This window comes from Oncorhynchus masou, chromosome 22, assembly GCF_036934945.1.
Source record: "Oncorhynchus masou masou isolate Uvic2021 chromosome 22, UVic_Omas_1.1, whole genome shotgun sequence".
Taxonomy (NCBI): domain Eukaryota; kingdom Metazoa; phylum Chordata; class Actinopteri; order Salmoniformes; family Salmonidae; genus Oncorhynchus; species Oncorhynchus masou.
Window position 1 is genome coordinate 20,968,435 of NC_088233.1, and position 12,340 is coordinate 20,980,774.

General features: G+C 44.3%; 1 protein-coding gene across 3 annotated transcripts in view; it reads left to right on the forward strand.

The window, feature by feature from the left end:
• The window catches only part of LOC135509167 (thromboxane-A synthase-like), a 128,094-nt gene that overhangs the window by 58,349 nt on the left and 57,405 nt on the right, over positions 1–12,340 (forward strand). For all 3 annotated transcript variants that reach the window (XM_064929594.1, XM_064929593.1, XM_064929595.1), the window contains one exon: positions 4,828–4,944. In XM_064929594.1, coding sequence (XP_064785666.1) covers positions 4,828–4,944 — 117 coding nt within the window. The remainder of the gene's footprint in view (positions 1–4,827; positions 4,945–12,340) is intronic.

A 12,340-nucleotide genomic window follows, 5' to 3' on the forward strand; every position in this document is an offset into this window, starting at 1 on the left:
CCAAGACCCAGACCAGTTTGCATATTGCCCCCAACATATCCACAATCTCAATTGCATGTCACACTGCCCTCTCTCACCTGGACAAGAGGGGATATAACGATGTGAGAATGCTGCTCATAGACTACAGCTCAGCATTCAACACCATAGTCCCCTCCAAGCTCATCACCAAGCTAGGGACCCTGGGACTGAACCCCTCCCTCTGCAACTGGATCCTGGACTTCCTGACGGGCCTGTCCCAGCTGGTGAGGATAGGAAACAACACCTCCGCCACACTGACCCTAAACACGGGGGCCCCTCATGGGTGTTTAGTCCCCTGCTGTACTCCCTGTTCACCCAAACTGCGAGCCACGCACGACTCCAACACTATCATCATGTTTACTGACGACACCACGGTGGTAGGCCTGCTCAGAAAGGGTGATGACACAGTCTACAGGGAGGAGGTCAGAGACTTAGCAGTGTGGTGCCATGATAACAACCTCTCCTTCAATGTCAGTCAGATTAAGGAGCTGATAGTGGACTATAGGAGAAAGAATTGAGCGAACACCCCTTTCCACATTGAGGGACTGTTGTGGAACTGGTCACAAACTTCAAGTTCATTGTCTTCTAAATCACTAAGGACTTAACATGGTCCACACCTGCACAGTCATGAAGAGGGCACGGCAGCACCTCTTCCTCCACAGGAGGGTGAAAAGATTTGGCATGGGCCATCTGATCCCCAAAAGGTTTTACAGCTCCACCATCAAGAGCATCTTGACGGGCTGCATCACCACTTGGTATGGCAAATGAACCGCCCTTGACCGCAAAACGCTACAGAGGGTGGTTCGGATGACCTAGTATATCACTGGGGCTGAGCTCCCTGCCATCCAGGACCTCTATATCAGGCGGTGTCAGAGGAAGGCCCGAAAAGATGGCAAAAACTCTAGCCACCCAAGCCATAGACTATTCACTCTGCTACCGTCCGGCAAATGGTACAGGAGCATCGGATCACAGACCAACAGGATCCGAGACAGCTTCGACCCCCGAGCCATAAGACTGCTAAATAGTCAATTAGTAGTCAATTAATGGTACCTGAACTATCTGCACTGTATTGAGAAAACATCTGGATGTTTGTTCATGTTTTGTCAATCTGAGAGAGACAGGAAGCCAAAGGCTACAACCAGCTCCGACAACGCCTGGTACTCAAAGCTCACAAGCTGCATGCCTTTTGGTGCCACATCTCCTTTTCCTCTTCATCATCATCGACAAATGTCCTCAGCATTTCTCAGTCTCTTGTAGAACTTAGCCATTGCTGCGCCTCGTCTCCTTGAGTTAGCAGACCAGAAGCCATTGCTGCGACTCAGACAGGAGTTGTTTGTAATGTACTGGACCTGTTTGCACCAGTGCTGCTCACAACTGGAGAACTCAGAGAGAGACTGAGTGGCCTCACGACAGTAAGAGGAGGCAGGCTGGAAAACATGAAGTCATAAAAAGATGGAGATTTTGTTTTCAGACAATGATAGTTTTAACAGTGTAGATAGTAAGGTTGGTAGAAAAGGCAGAGGCCTGAGAGAGTGGGCTTTATGGGGTTGAGGTAGGCTTCTCTGGGGATAAAACCTCCAGGCCAGGAAGATACTGGTGTACCTGTTCCCTGCCTGTAGAAGAGGCCTGAGTGAGTGGGCTCAGTTTAGTTTAGTTACGTTTATTAGGATCCCCATTAGCTACTGCACATGCAGCAGCCACTCTGGGGTCCACATAAAATGTGCAAATACATGACAAGTACAGAACAGTTATAGATAAGGACGTAATTTAAATAAATAAGAGTTATGCACTGATTCTACAAAACATTATGAACATCTGCTCTTTCCATGACATAGACTGACCAGGTGAATCCAAGTGAAAGCTATCATCCCTTGTCACTCGTTAAATCCACTTCAATCAGTGTACATGAAAGGGAGACAGGTTAAGGAAGGATGTTTAAGTATTGAGACATGGCCTGTATATGTGTATCATTCAGAGGGTGAATGGGCAAGACACAAGTTTTAAGTGCCTGGTGGCATATGTATGTCTGTTAGATGTGTATGCAAATAGATTATACAAGTGCTTAGGCATTTTCAACACACAAATGCTTCTTAAAAAGACTAGAAGATTTACCGTTAATTAGCTTAAACATGTTTAGCATCTCCAGCTTCCACGCATAGGTTACAAGCCACGGATGTGGACCTTTGGAACATCTACTGTAACTGAATAAAATAAAATCTGTGTTGAGCGGTTAACAAAGAAATAGGTGCTCCTATAAGCTTCATTTAGAGTTATTTATGGAACTTTAGTTGGGACACAAACGTTAGCCTATATGTTTTGATTTCTAAAACATTCTAAGGCTGCATGATGCATCTCTAATGATGATTTTGATTTGTTGAACACTTTTTTTGGTGACTACACGATTCCACATGTGTTATTTCATAGTTTTGATATATTCACTGTTATTCTACAATGTAGAAAATAGTAAAAAATGACAGAAAAACCCTGGAATGAGTAGTTGTGTCCAAACCTTTGACTGGTACTGTATGTGTGAAATTTGTTTTGATTCAGAATGTACCATTATCATGGACCTGTCAGAACAGGGGGAAAAATTCATGTTATCCATATGCGCTTGAGTAGCGAATGGAGGACGCGTTTCCCACAGTTCATTTTCACACCAGCCAGGTAGGCTACTCCAGTTGTAAAGCAAAACAATGTGCTTAATATTAGGAAAGTTGAGAAATAAAAATTGTAAGCCTACAGAAAGCTGATGCGATCCTTCTCTTTATAACAGAGGCCATAAAAACGTTGTTTTCTCACACAATTGAATAGCATAGCCTATCGAAATGTTGTGCAACATGGGCTTATAGGAACACTTTAATGCTATGCATCAAGCAGTTATGAGGAGCTGGCTCTCGTTGCACAACAGGTGATCCTATTCCACTCAAACTCAGAATGCCAGATTTCTCATGAAATGTCGGATGTAATTTCCTAAAGCATTTGCATTGATGACAGAGTGATCAGAGGGACAATAGAGCCCTGAGTACCAGGCCATTAGGACCTGATGGGGGGACAATAGAGCACTGAGTACAGGCCATTACTGGCTGTTAGCAAGTTTGGTAGGCTCCTAATGATCATTTAGCAAACGCTTTAAATAAACGCAACCAAACATTATAAATTCCAACATTCTACCTTATTGCCTGGTTTGATTGTGTGATGTCATCATAGGTATTTTTGTGATTCAGAATTACCCTGACAATGGAACAGGGTGGTGGCTATATTGTAGTGTGAATCATATGTATTTCTATTTTTGGCAACCAGGATAGTCATGGCAGTCATGCACATCATGTAAAAAACAACTCCCAATACAGTATATAGACAGATGTTAACACCAATCACCCAGAAATGTTGTGGTATGTATGCAGCACACACACACACATATACAGTCTTTAGATCCAGGGCGGATACAGGAGCTTAGTGAAATGTTTTACATGTTTGATTTAGTGAATTTGACTCAGAAAACTCTTTGGCTGTCCCCATAGGAGAACCTGCTTTTGGTTCCAGGTAGAACCCTTTTTGGTTCCAGGTAGAACCATTTTGGGTTCCATGTTGAACCTAAAGGGGTTCTACTTGGAACCAAATGGGTTCTACCTGCAACCAAAAAGGGTTATTGAACCCTTTAAGGTTCTAGATAGTGTATGATGTTTTCTAAGAGTGTATGATGTTTACTGGTCGGCTTACCGTTCCCAAACTCCTGACTCATTGTTCACTTAACAACTGAGTGGTGTATGCGATCGTGTAGTGTTGAGATGTGGGTCTTGCTGTGCGTATGTGTGAGTGTGTGTCTGTGTGTGTGTATGCATGCGTGTGTGCATTCGTGCATGTGTGTATGTTTCTGAGCCCCTACACCATCTGCAACCAGCAGCAGGAGCAGACCCGTAAAATAGTCTCCATGGAGGCACAGACACAAGCACACTCCACTGTAATGCTGTGGCCTCAAAAAATATGAATGGTTTATTTTAATCAAGCACTCTAAACTACCAAACAACAGTTTCCTTTTCCATAAATGTTATTGTGTTAGTGCGCTACTTAATTCTCACCGATGGAACATTACCAAGACACACAGATGAAGAAATTATAAATGTTATTACATTGTGTCTGGAATATTATACTAGCATTGTCAAATGCTAATACATTAAAATTATAGATACTGTTTAAACAAGTAAACATCACAACTTAAACCATGACGTATTGTCAGCCAGAAATCACCTGCATTGGTCACCTAATGCTTTATGAACATTTCTGAATATTTTATGAAGATTTATGAACACCTTATAACCATTTATGAACGTCTATGAACACCAATAAGTAAGGGATCAGCGTAAGCTCAGGTCATGTGGCAATGTTCTGTATTCCTCTGGATTTCCACAGTATCTCCAGATCTTCAGTATTCTAGCATTGTATCCAGTGTTAGTTCCACCAAAGAGGACCATAGGCTCTAAGGACAGTGATAACCATTGACTACATGCGCTTGCTGGACTGGAAAAGAACATGAGAGAGGACAGGCTGGGCATGCTGATTCCTCCATCTCTTCATGAGTCCTAAGATCTGACCTGGGGACAAGGTGGTGGGGGCTGGGTGGTGAGGGAGGCATACACACTGACCTGTGGTTCTGGTCTCAGACTTCTGAATCACCTATATACAATACAGAGGGAGGGATCTGTGCGTGGTTGCGTGTGAGTGCACACATACTTTATGTGCATGATCAGTACCAGAATTTTGGAGTGTCAATATTCTTGAAATGTTGTCTCCCTCATTTCTTCTTTGCAGACAATCCGTGCCGCTACTAAGCCCATGAGTGACTGTCTGCTGATGCTGAGGAACGAGCACTGGAAGAGAGTACGCAGCATCCTCACCCCCTCCTTCAGCGCAGCCAAGATGAAAGAGGCAAGACAAGAGCCCCTTTCCTCTTCCTCTTTTCACTCCTCTCCTCTTCACTCCTCTACCCTTCACCCATCTACTCTCTTCCTCTCGTCACCCCTCTCCTCTAACACCATCACTACCTATCTCCTCCTGCTTTTTTCACCCCTCTCCTCTAACACCACCACCACCCATCTCCTCTCCTCCTCACCCACGTTTCCTACATTTTTGCATGTTGTACAGCCAAGTGTTGAATTTAGCATGACAAGCCAGAGGTTATATACAGTTGAAGTTTGAAGTTTACGTACACCTTAGCCAAATACATTTAAACTCAGTTTTTCACAGTTTTCCTGACATTTAATCCTAGTAAAAATTTCCTGTCTTAGGTCAGTTGGGATCACCACTTTATTTTAAGAGTGTGAAATGTCAGAATAATAGTAGAGAGAATTATTTATTTCAGCTTTTATTTCTTTCATCACATTCCCGGTGGGTCAGAAGTTTACATACACTCAATTAGTATTTGGTAGCGTTGCCTTTAAATTGTTAAACTTGGGTCAAACGTTTTGGGTAGCCTTCCACAAGCTTCCCACAATAAGATGGGTGAATTTTGGCCCATTCCTCCTGACAGAGCTGGTGTAACTGAGTCAGGTTTGTAGGCCTCCTTGCTCGCACATGCTTTTTCAGTTAAACTTTTTTTTTTTTTTAGTTCACCATTATTTAACCAGGTAGGCTAGTTGAGAACAAGCTCTCATTTGCAACTGTAACCTGGCCAAGATAAAGCAAAGCAGTTCGACACATACAACAACACAGTTACACATGGAATAAACAAACATACAGTCAATAATACAGTAGAAAAATCTATATACCGCATGTGCAAATGAGGTAGGATAAGGGAGGTAAGGCAATAAATAGGCCATGGTGGCAAAGTAATTACAATATAGCACTTAAACACTGGAATGGTAGAATGGGCAGAAGGTGAATGTGCAAGTAGAGATACTGGGGTGAAAAGGAGCAAGATAAATAAATAAGTACAGTATGGGGATGAGGTAGATTGGATGGGCTATTTAAAGTTGAGTTATGTACGGGTGCAGTGATCTGTGAGCTGCTCTGACAGCTGGTGCTTAAAGCTAGTGAGGGAGGTAAAAGTCTCCAGCTTTAGTGATTTTTGCAGTTCGTTCCAGTCATTGGCAGCAGAGAACTGGAAGGAGAGGCGGCCAAAGGAAGAATTGGCTTTGGGGGTGACCAGTGAGATATACCTTCTGGAGCACGTGCTACAGGTGGGTGCTGCTATGGTGACCAGTGAGCTAAGATAAGGCGGTGCTTTACCTAGCAGAGACTTGTAGATGACCTGGAGCCAGTGGGTTTGGCTACGAATATGAAGCGAGGGCCAGCCAACGAGAGCGTACAGGTTGCAGTGGTGGGTAGTATATGGAGCTTTGGTAACAAAACGGATGGCACTGTAATAGACAGCATCCAATTTGTTGAGTAGAGTGTTGGAGGCTATTTTGTAAATGACATCACCGAAGTCGAGGATCGGTAGGATGGTCAGTTTTACGACGGTATGTTTGGCAGCATGAGTGAAGGATGCTTTGTTGCGAAATAGGAAGCCAATTCTTAATTTAATTTTGGATTGGAGATTTTCAATGTGAGTCTGGAAGGAGAGTTTACAGTCTAATCAGACTGGGCAGGTGCGGGCAGCGATCAGTTGAAGAGCATGCATTTAGTTTTACTTGCATTTAAGAGCAGTTGGAGGCCACGGAAGGAGAGTTGTATGGCATTGAAGCTCGTCTGGAGGTTAGTTAACACAGTGTCCATAGAAGGGACAGAGGTATACAGGATAGTGACGTCTGGGTAGAGGTGGATCAATGAATCACCAGCAGCAAGAGCGACATCATTGATGTAAACAGAGAAGAGAGTCGGCCCGAGAATTGAACCCTTTGGCACCCCCATAGAGACTGCCAGAGGTCCGGACAACAGGCCCTCCGATTTGACACACTGAACTCTATCAGAGAAGTAGTTGGTGAACCAGGCGAGGCAATCATTTAAGAATCCAAGTCTGTTGAATCTGCCAATAAAATGTTGTGATTGACAGAGTTGAAAGCCTTAGCCAGGTCGATAAATACGGCTGCACAGTATTGTCTTTTATCGATGGCGGTTATGATATCGTTTAGGACCTTGAGCGTGGCTGAAGTGCACCCATGACCAGCTCTGAAACCAGATTGCATAGCGGAGAAGGTATGGTGGGATTCAGAATGGTTGATAATCTGTTTGTTAACTTGGCATTCGAGACCTTAGAAAGGCAGGGTAGAATAGATATAGGTCTGTAGCAGTTTGGGTCTAGAGTGTCTCCCCCTTTGAAGAGGGGTATGACCGTGGCAGCTTTCCAATCTATGGGAATCTCAGACAATACGAAAGAGGTTGAACAGGCTAGTAATAGGGGTTGCAACAATTTTGGCAGATAATTTTAGAAAGAGAGGGTCCAGATTGCCTAGCCCGGCTGATTTGTAGGGGTCCAGATTTTGCAGCTCTTTCAGAACATCAGCTATCTGGATTTGGGTGAAGGAAAAGTGGGGGAGGTTTGGGCGAGTTGCTGTGAGGGGTAGGGGTAGCCAGGTGGAAAGCATGGCCCGCCGTAGAAAAATGCTTATTGAAATTCTCAATTATAGTGGATTTATCGGTGGTGACAGTGTTTCCTAGCGTCAGTTTAGTGGGCAGCTGAGAGGAGGTGCTCGTATTGTCCATGAACTTTACAGTGTCCCAGAACTTTTTGAGTTTGTGCTACAGGATGCACATTTCTGCTTGAAATCTCTGCTTTCCTAACTGCCTGTGTATATTTGTTCTTAACTTCCCTGAAAAGTTGCAAATCACGGGGACTGTTCGATGCTAATGCAGAATGCCACAGGATGTTTTTGTGCTAGTCAAGGGCAGTTAGGTCTGGCGAGAACCAAGGGCTATATCTGTTCCTGGTTCAATTTTTTTGAATGGGGCATTCTTATTTAAGATGGTGAGGAAGGCACTTTTAAAGAATAACCAGGCATCCTCTACTTACGGGATGAGGTCAATATCCTTTCAGGATACCCCGGCCAGGTCGATTAGAAAGGCCTGCTCGCTGAAGTGTTTTAGGGAGCATTTGACAGTGATGAGGGGTGGTCGTTTGACCGCAGACCCATTACGGATGCAGGTAATGAGGCAGGGATCGTTGAGATCTTGGTTGAAAACAGCAGAGGTGTATTTGGAGGGCAAGTTGGTTAGGATATCTATGAGGGTTCCCGTGTTTACGGATTTGGGGTTGTACCTGGTGGGTTTATTGATAATTTGTGTGAAATTGAGGGCATGAAGCTTAGATTGTAGGATGGCCGGGGTGTTAAGCATGTCACTGTTTAGGTCACCCAGCAGCACGAGCTCTGAAGATAGACGGGGGGCAATAAATTCACATATGGTGTCCAGGGCACAGCTGGGGGCAGAGGGTGGTCTATAGCAAGTGGCAACGGTGAGATACCTGTTTTCCTCAAAGATAGATTTAAAAGTAGAAGTTTGAATTGTTTGGGTACAGACCTGGATAGTTAGACAGAACTCTGCAGGATATCTTGCAGTAGATTGCAACATCGCCGCCTTTGGCAGTTCTGTCTTGTAGGAGTTATGCCAACAAATTCTCTATAGGATTGAGGGCAGGGCTTTGTGATGGCCACTCCAATATCTTGACTTTGTTGTCCTTAAGCTATTTTGCCACAACTTTGGAAGTATGTTTGGGATCATTGTCCATTTGGAAGACCCATTTGCAACCAAGCTTTAACTTCCTGACTGATGTCTTGAGATGTTGCTTCAATATATCCACATAATTTTCCGTCCTCATGATGCCATCTATTTTGTGAAGTGCACCAGTCCCTCCTGCAGCAAAGCACCCCCACAACATGATGCTGCCACCCCGTGCTTCACGGTTGGGATGGTGTTCTTCGGCTTGCAAGCATCCCTCTTTTTCTTCCAAACATAACATGGTCATTGTGGCCAAACAGTTCTATTTTTGTTTCATCAGACCAGAGGACATTTCTCCAAAAAGTACGATCTTTGTTCCTATGTGCAGTTGCAAACCGTAGTCTGGCTTTTTTATGGCGGTTTTGGAGCAGTGGCTTCTTCCTTGCTGATCGGCCTTTCAGGTTATGTCGATATTGGACTCTGTTTTACTGTGGATATAGATACTTTTGTAACTGTTTCCTCCAACATCTTTACAAGGTCCTTTGCTGTTGTTCTGGGATTGATTTTCACTTTTCGCACCAAAGTATGTTCATCTCTAGGAGACAGAACGCGTCTCCTTCCTGAGTGGTATGACGGCTGCATGGTCCCATGGTGTTTATACTTGCGTACTATTGTTTGTACAGGTGAACATGGTACCTTCAGGCATTTGGAAATTGCTCCCAAGTTTGAACCAGACTTATGGAGGTCTACAATTCTTTTTCTGAGACCTTGGCTGATTTCTTTTGATTTTACCATGATGTCAAGCAAAGAGGCATTGAGTTTGAAGTTCGGCCTTGAAATACATCCACAGGTACACCTCCAATTGACTCAAATTATGTCAATTAGCCTATCAGAAGCTTCTAAAGCCACAACATAATTTTCTGGAATTTTCCAAGCTGTTTAAAGGCACAGTCAACTTAGTGTTTGTAAACTTCTGACCCACTGGAATTGTGATACAGTGATACAGATAAGTGAAATAATCTGTCTGTAAACAATTGTTGTAAAAATGTCTTGTGTCATGCACACAGTGGATGTCCTAACCGACTTGCCCAAACTATAGTTTGTTGACAAGAAATGTGTGGAGTGGTTGAACAACGAGTTTTATTAACTTTAATAACTTCCGACTTCAACTGTGCGTTTGCTTGTTCTTGATCAGATTGTATGTGCTCCACTTAATCGGTGGATGCATTACCCCCCCATCATCAAACTCGATTGCCTTTTCTTATACAGTTTTTATTTGGCTTTCCCACATTTCAAATTCAGTAGAGAGATGACTTGCCTAGGTAAAGTGACGTGATTACGTAGTGACCTTTTCACTGGCTGACCAGAACTTCCAAGACCTGTGTCAAGATCAGTTACTTACACCACCGGCCCTCCCCATAACCTCTATGTACAAATAAGAGAGCAGGTCTGGAGGATAGGATGATTACACAGAAGCATCCCCACTCTTTTACTTAGTTTTTGTCTGGGGGGTGGGAGAAATAACAAGGAAGAAACTTGATTGAACTCTGATCACTTTTAATAGAATGTTTACAGTGCGAACAGTAAAACAATTAAGAAATAATGACATGAAAGGTACCGGATCTGGGAAAATAGGTGCTGGAACAAAATAAGTCAAATCTAATTGGTGCTCTCTCTCTCTCTCTCTCTCTCTCTGTGTATCTCTCTCTCTGTATCTCTCTCTCTGTATCTCTCTCTCTGTATCTCTCTCTCTCTCTGTATCTCTCTCTCTCTCTCTCTCTCTCTCTGTATCTCTCTCTCTGTCTCTGTCTCTGTCTCTGTATCTCTCTCTCTCTCTCTCTCTGTCTCTGTATCTCTCTCTCCCTCTCTCTCTCTCTCTCTCTGTCTCTCTCTCTCTCTCTGTCTCTCTCTGTATCTCTCTCTCTGTATATCTCTCTCTCTCTCTCTCTGTATCTCTCTCTCTCTCTCTCTCTCTCTGTCTCTGTATCTCTCTCTCTGTCTCTGTCTCTGTATCTCTCTCTCTCTGTCTCTGTATCTCTCTCTCTCTGTCTCTCTCTCTCTCTCTCTCTGTCTCTCTCTCTCTCTCTCCATCTCTGTATCTCTCTCTCTGTCTCTCTCTCTCTGTCTCTCTCTCTCTCTCTCTCTCTCTCTCTCTCTCATCTCACACACACACACACACACACACACACACACACACACACACACACACACACACACACACACACACACACACACACACACACACACACCCCTCCCTCCTTTTTCACTCCTCCTTCTCTCACCTTCTGTTGTATCTACATGGAACCCATACATGTTCATAAACCTTTAGGCCTTCAGTAGCTAGCAATCTTATCTCCTCTCTTAATTTGGTCAGGATATTACACTTTCATTTTCCTTCTCCCCCTCCCTCCCCCTCTCCGTCCCCCTCTCCCTCTCCGTGACTTCTGTGTATGGTTTGACATTGTAATAGTGTCATTAGAACAAACAGTAGGTCTGCTTTACAATGTGGAACATAATTACTGGGGCCTGTTGGAACAGCATGTTTTATGTGCTCGTTAAGTCCCCTCTACACTGATACACTGACTCAGTGATTGAGAGAGATTAATGAGCCAGCCTGCCTGCCTCTCTGCCTGCCTGCCTGCCTGCCTGCCTGCCTGCCTGCTTGACTGTCTCTCTGCCTGCCTCTCTGCCTGCCTCTCTGCCTGCCTCTCTGCCTGCCTGTATCTCTCTCTTCTTGTCTGCCTGCATCCCTGCCTGCTTGCCTGCCTCTCTGCCTGTCTGCCTGCCTCTCTGCCTGCCTCTTTCTCTGCCTGCCTGCCTGTCTGTGACACCAGAGGCAGCTGCTGTGGACAGACGTATTTCAACTGCTATTGAAATGAACTAACTGCTCTCATTGCATTGCAAATGTAACGGATGTGAAACGCTAGCTTAGTTAGCGATGGTGCGTGCTAAATAGTGTTTCAATCGGTGACGTAACTTGCTCTGAGTCCTTGAAGTAGTGGTTCCCCTTGCTCTGCAAGGGCCGGGGCTTTTGTGGAGCGATGGGTAACGATGCTTTGTGGGTGTCAGTTGTTGATGTGTGCAGAGGGTCCCTGGTTCGAGCCCGGCTATGGGCGAGGGGTTGGTTTAAAGTTATACTGTTACATGTACACGTGTTCTTTTTCACTCTTTCACTCTCTCTGAGTGTGTGTGATTCATACTCTGTAAAATTAGCTAACAAAAGAAATAGGCTTGGAACTCAATTAAGAACGTCATTGAGATTGGAGTTGCATTCAGGGAGAGCTAATGATTAGTTATTTCTTTCTGTGTTTGTGTTTTGGATTGTTTCGGGGGGTACAGAGAGAGCGAGAGAGAGATTGTGACCGCTGTTGAGAGATAGAGTGGTGGTGTGGTCTCTTGATAAGTAGTACTGAGAGAGAATGGTGGTGTGGTTTTGTCTGGACCAGTAGTACTGAGAGAGAGAATGGTGGTGTGGTTTTGTCTGGATCAGTAGTACTGAGAGAGAGAATGGTGGTGTGGTTTTGTCTGGATCAGTAGTACTGAGAGAGAGAATGGTGGTGTGGTTTTGTCTGGATCAGTAGTACTGGGAGAGAGTGGTGGTGTGGTTTTGTCTGGATCAGTAGTACTGAGAGAGAGTGGTGGTGTGGTCTCTTGATCAGTAGTACTGAGAGAGAGTGGTGGTGTGGTTTTGTCTGGATCATTAGTACTGAGAGAGAGTGGTGGTGTGGTT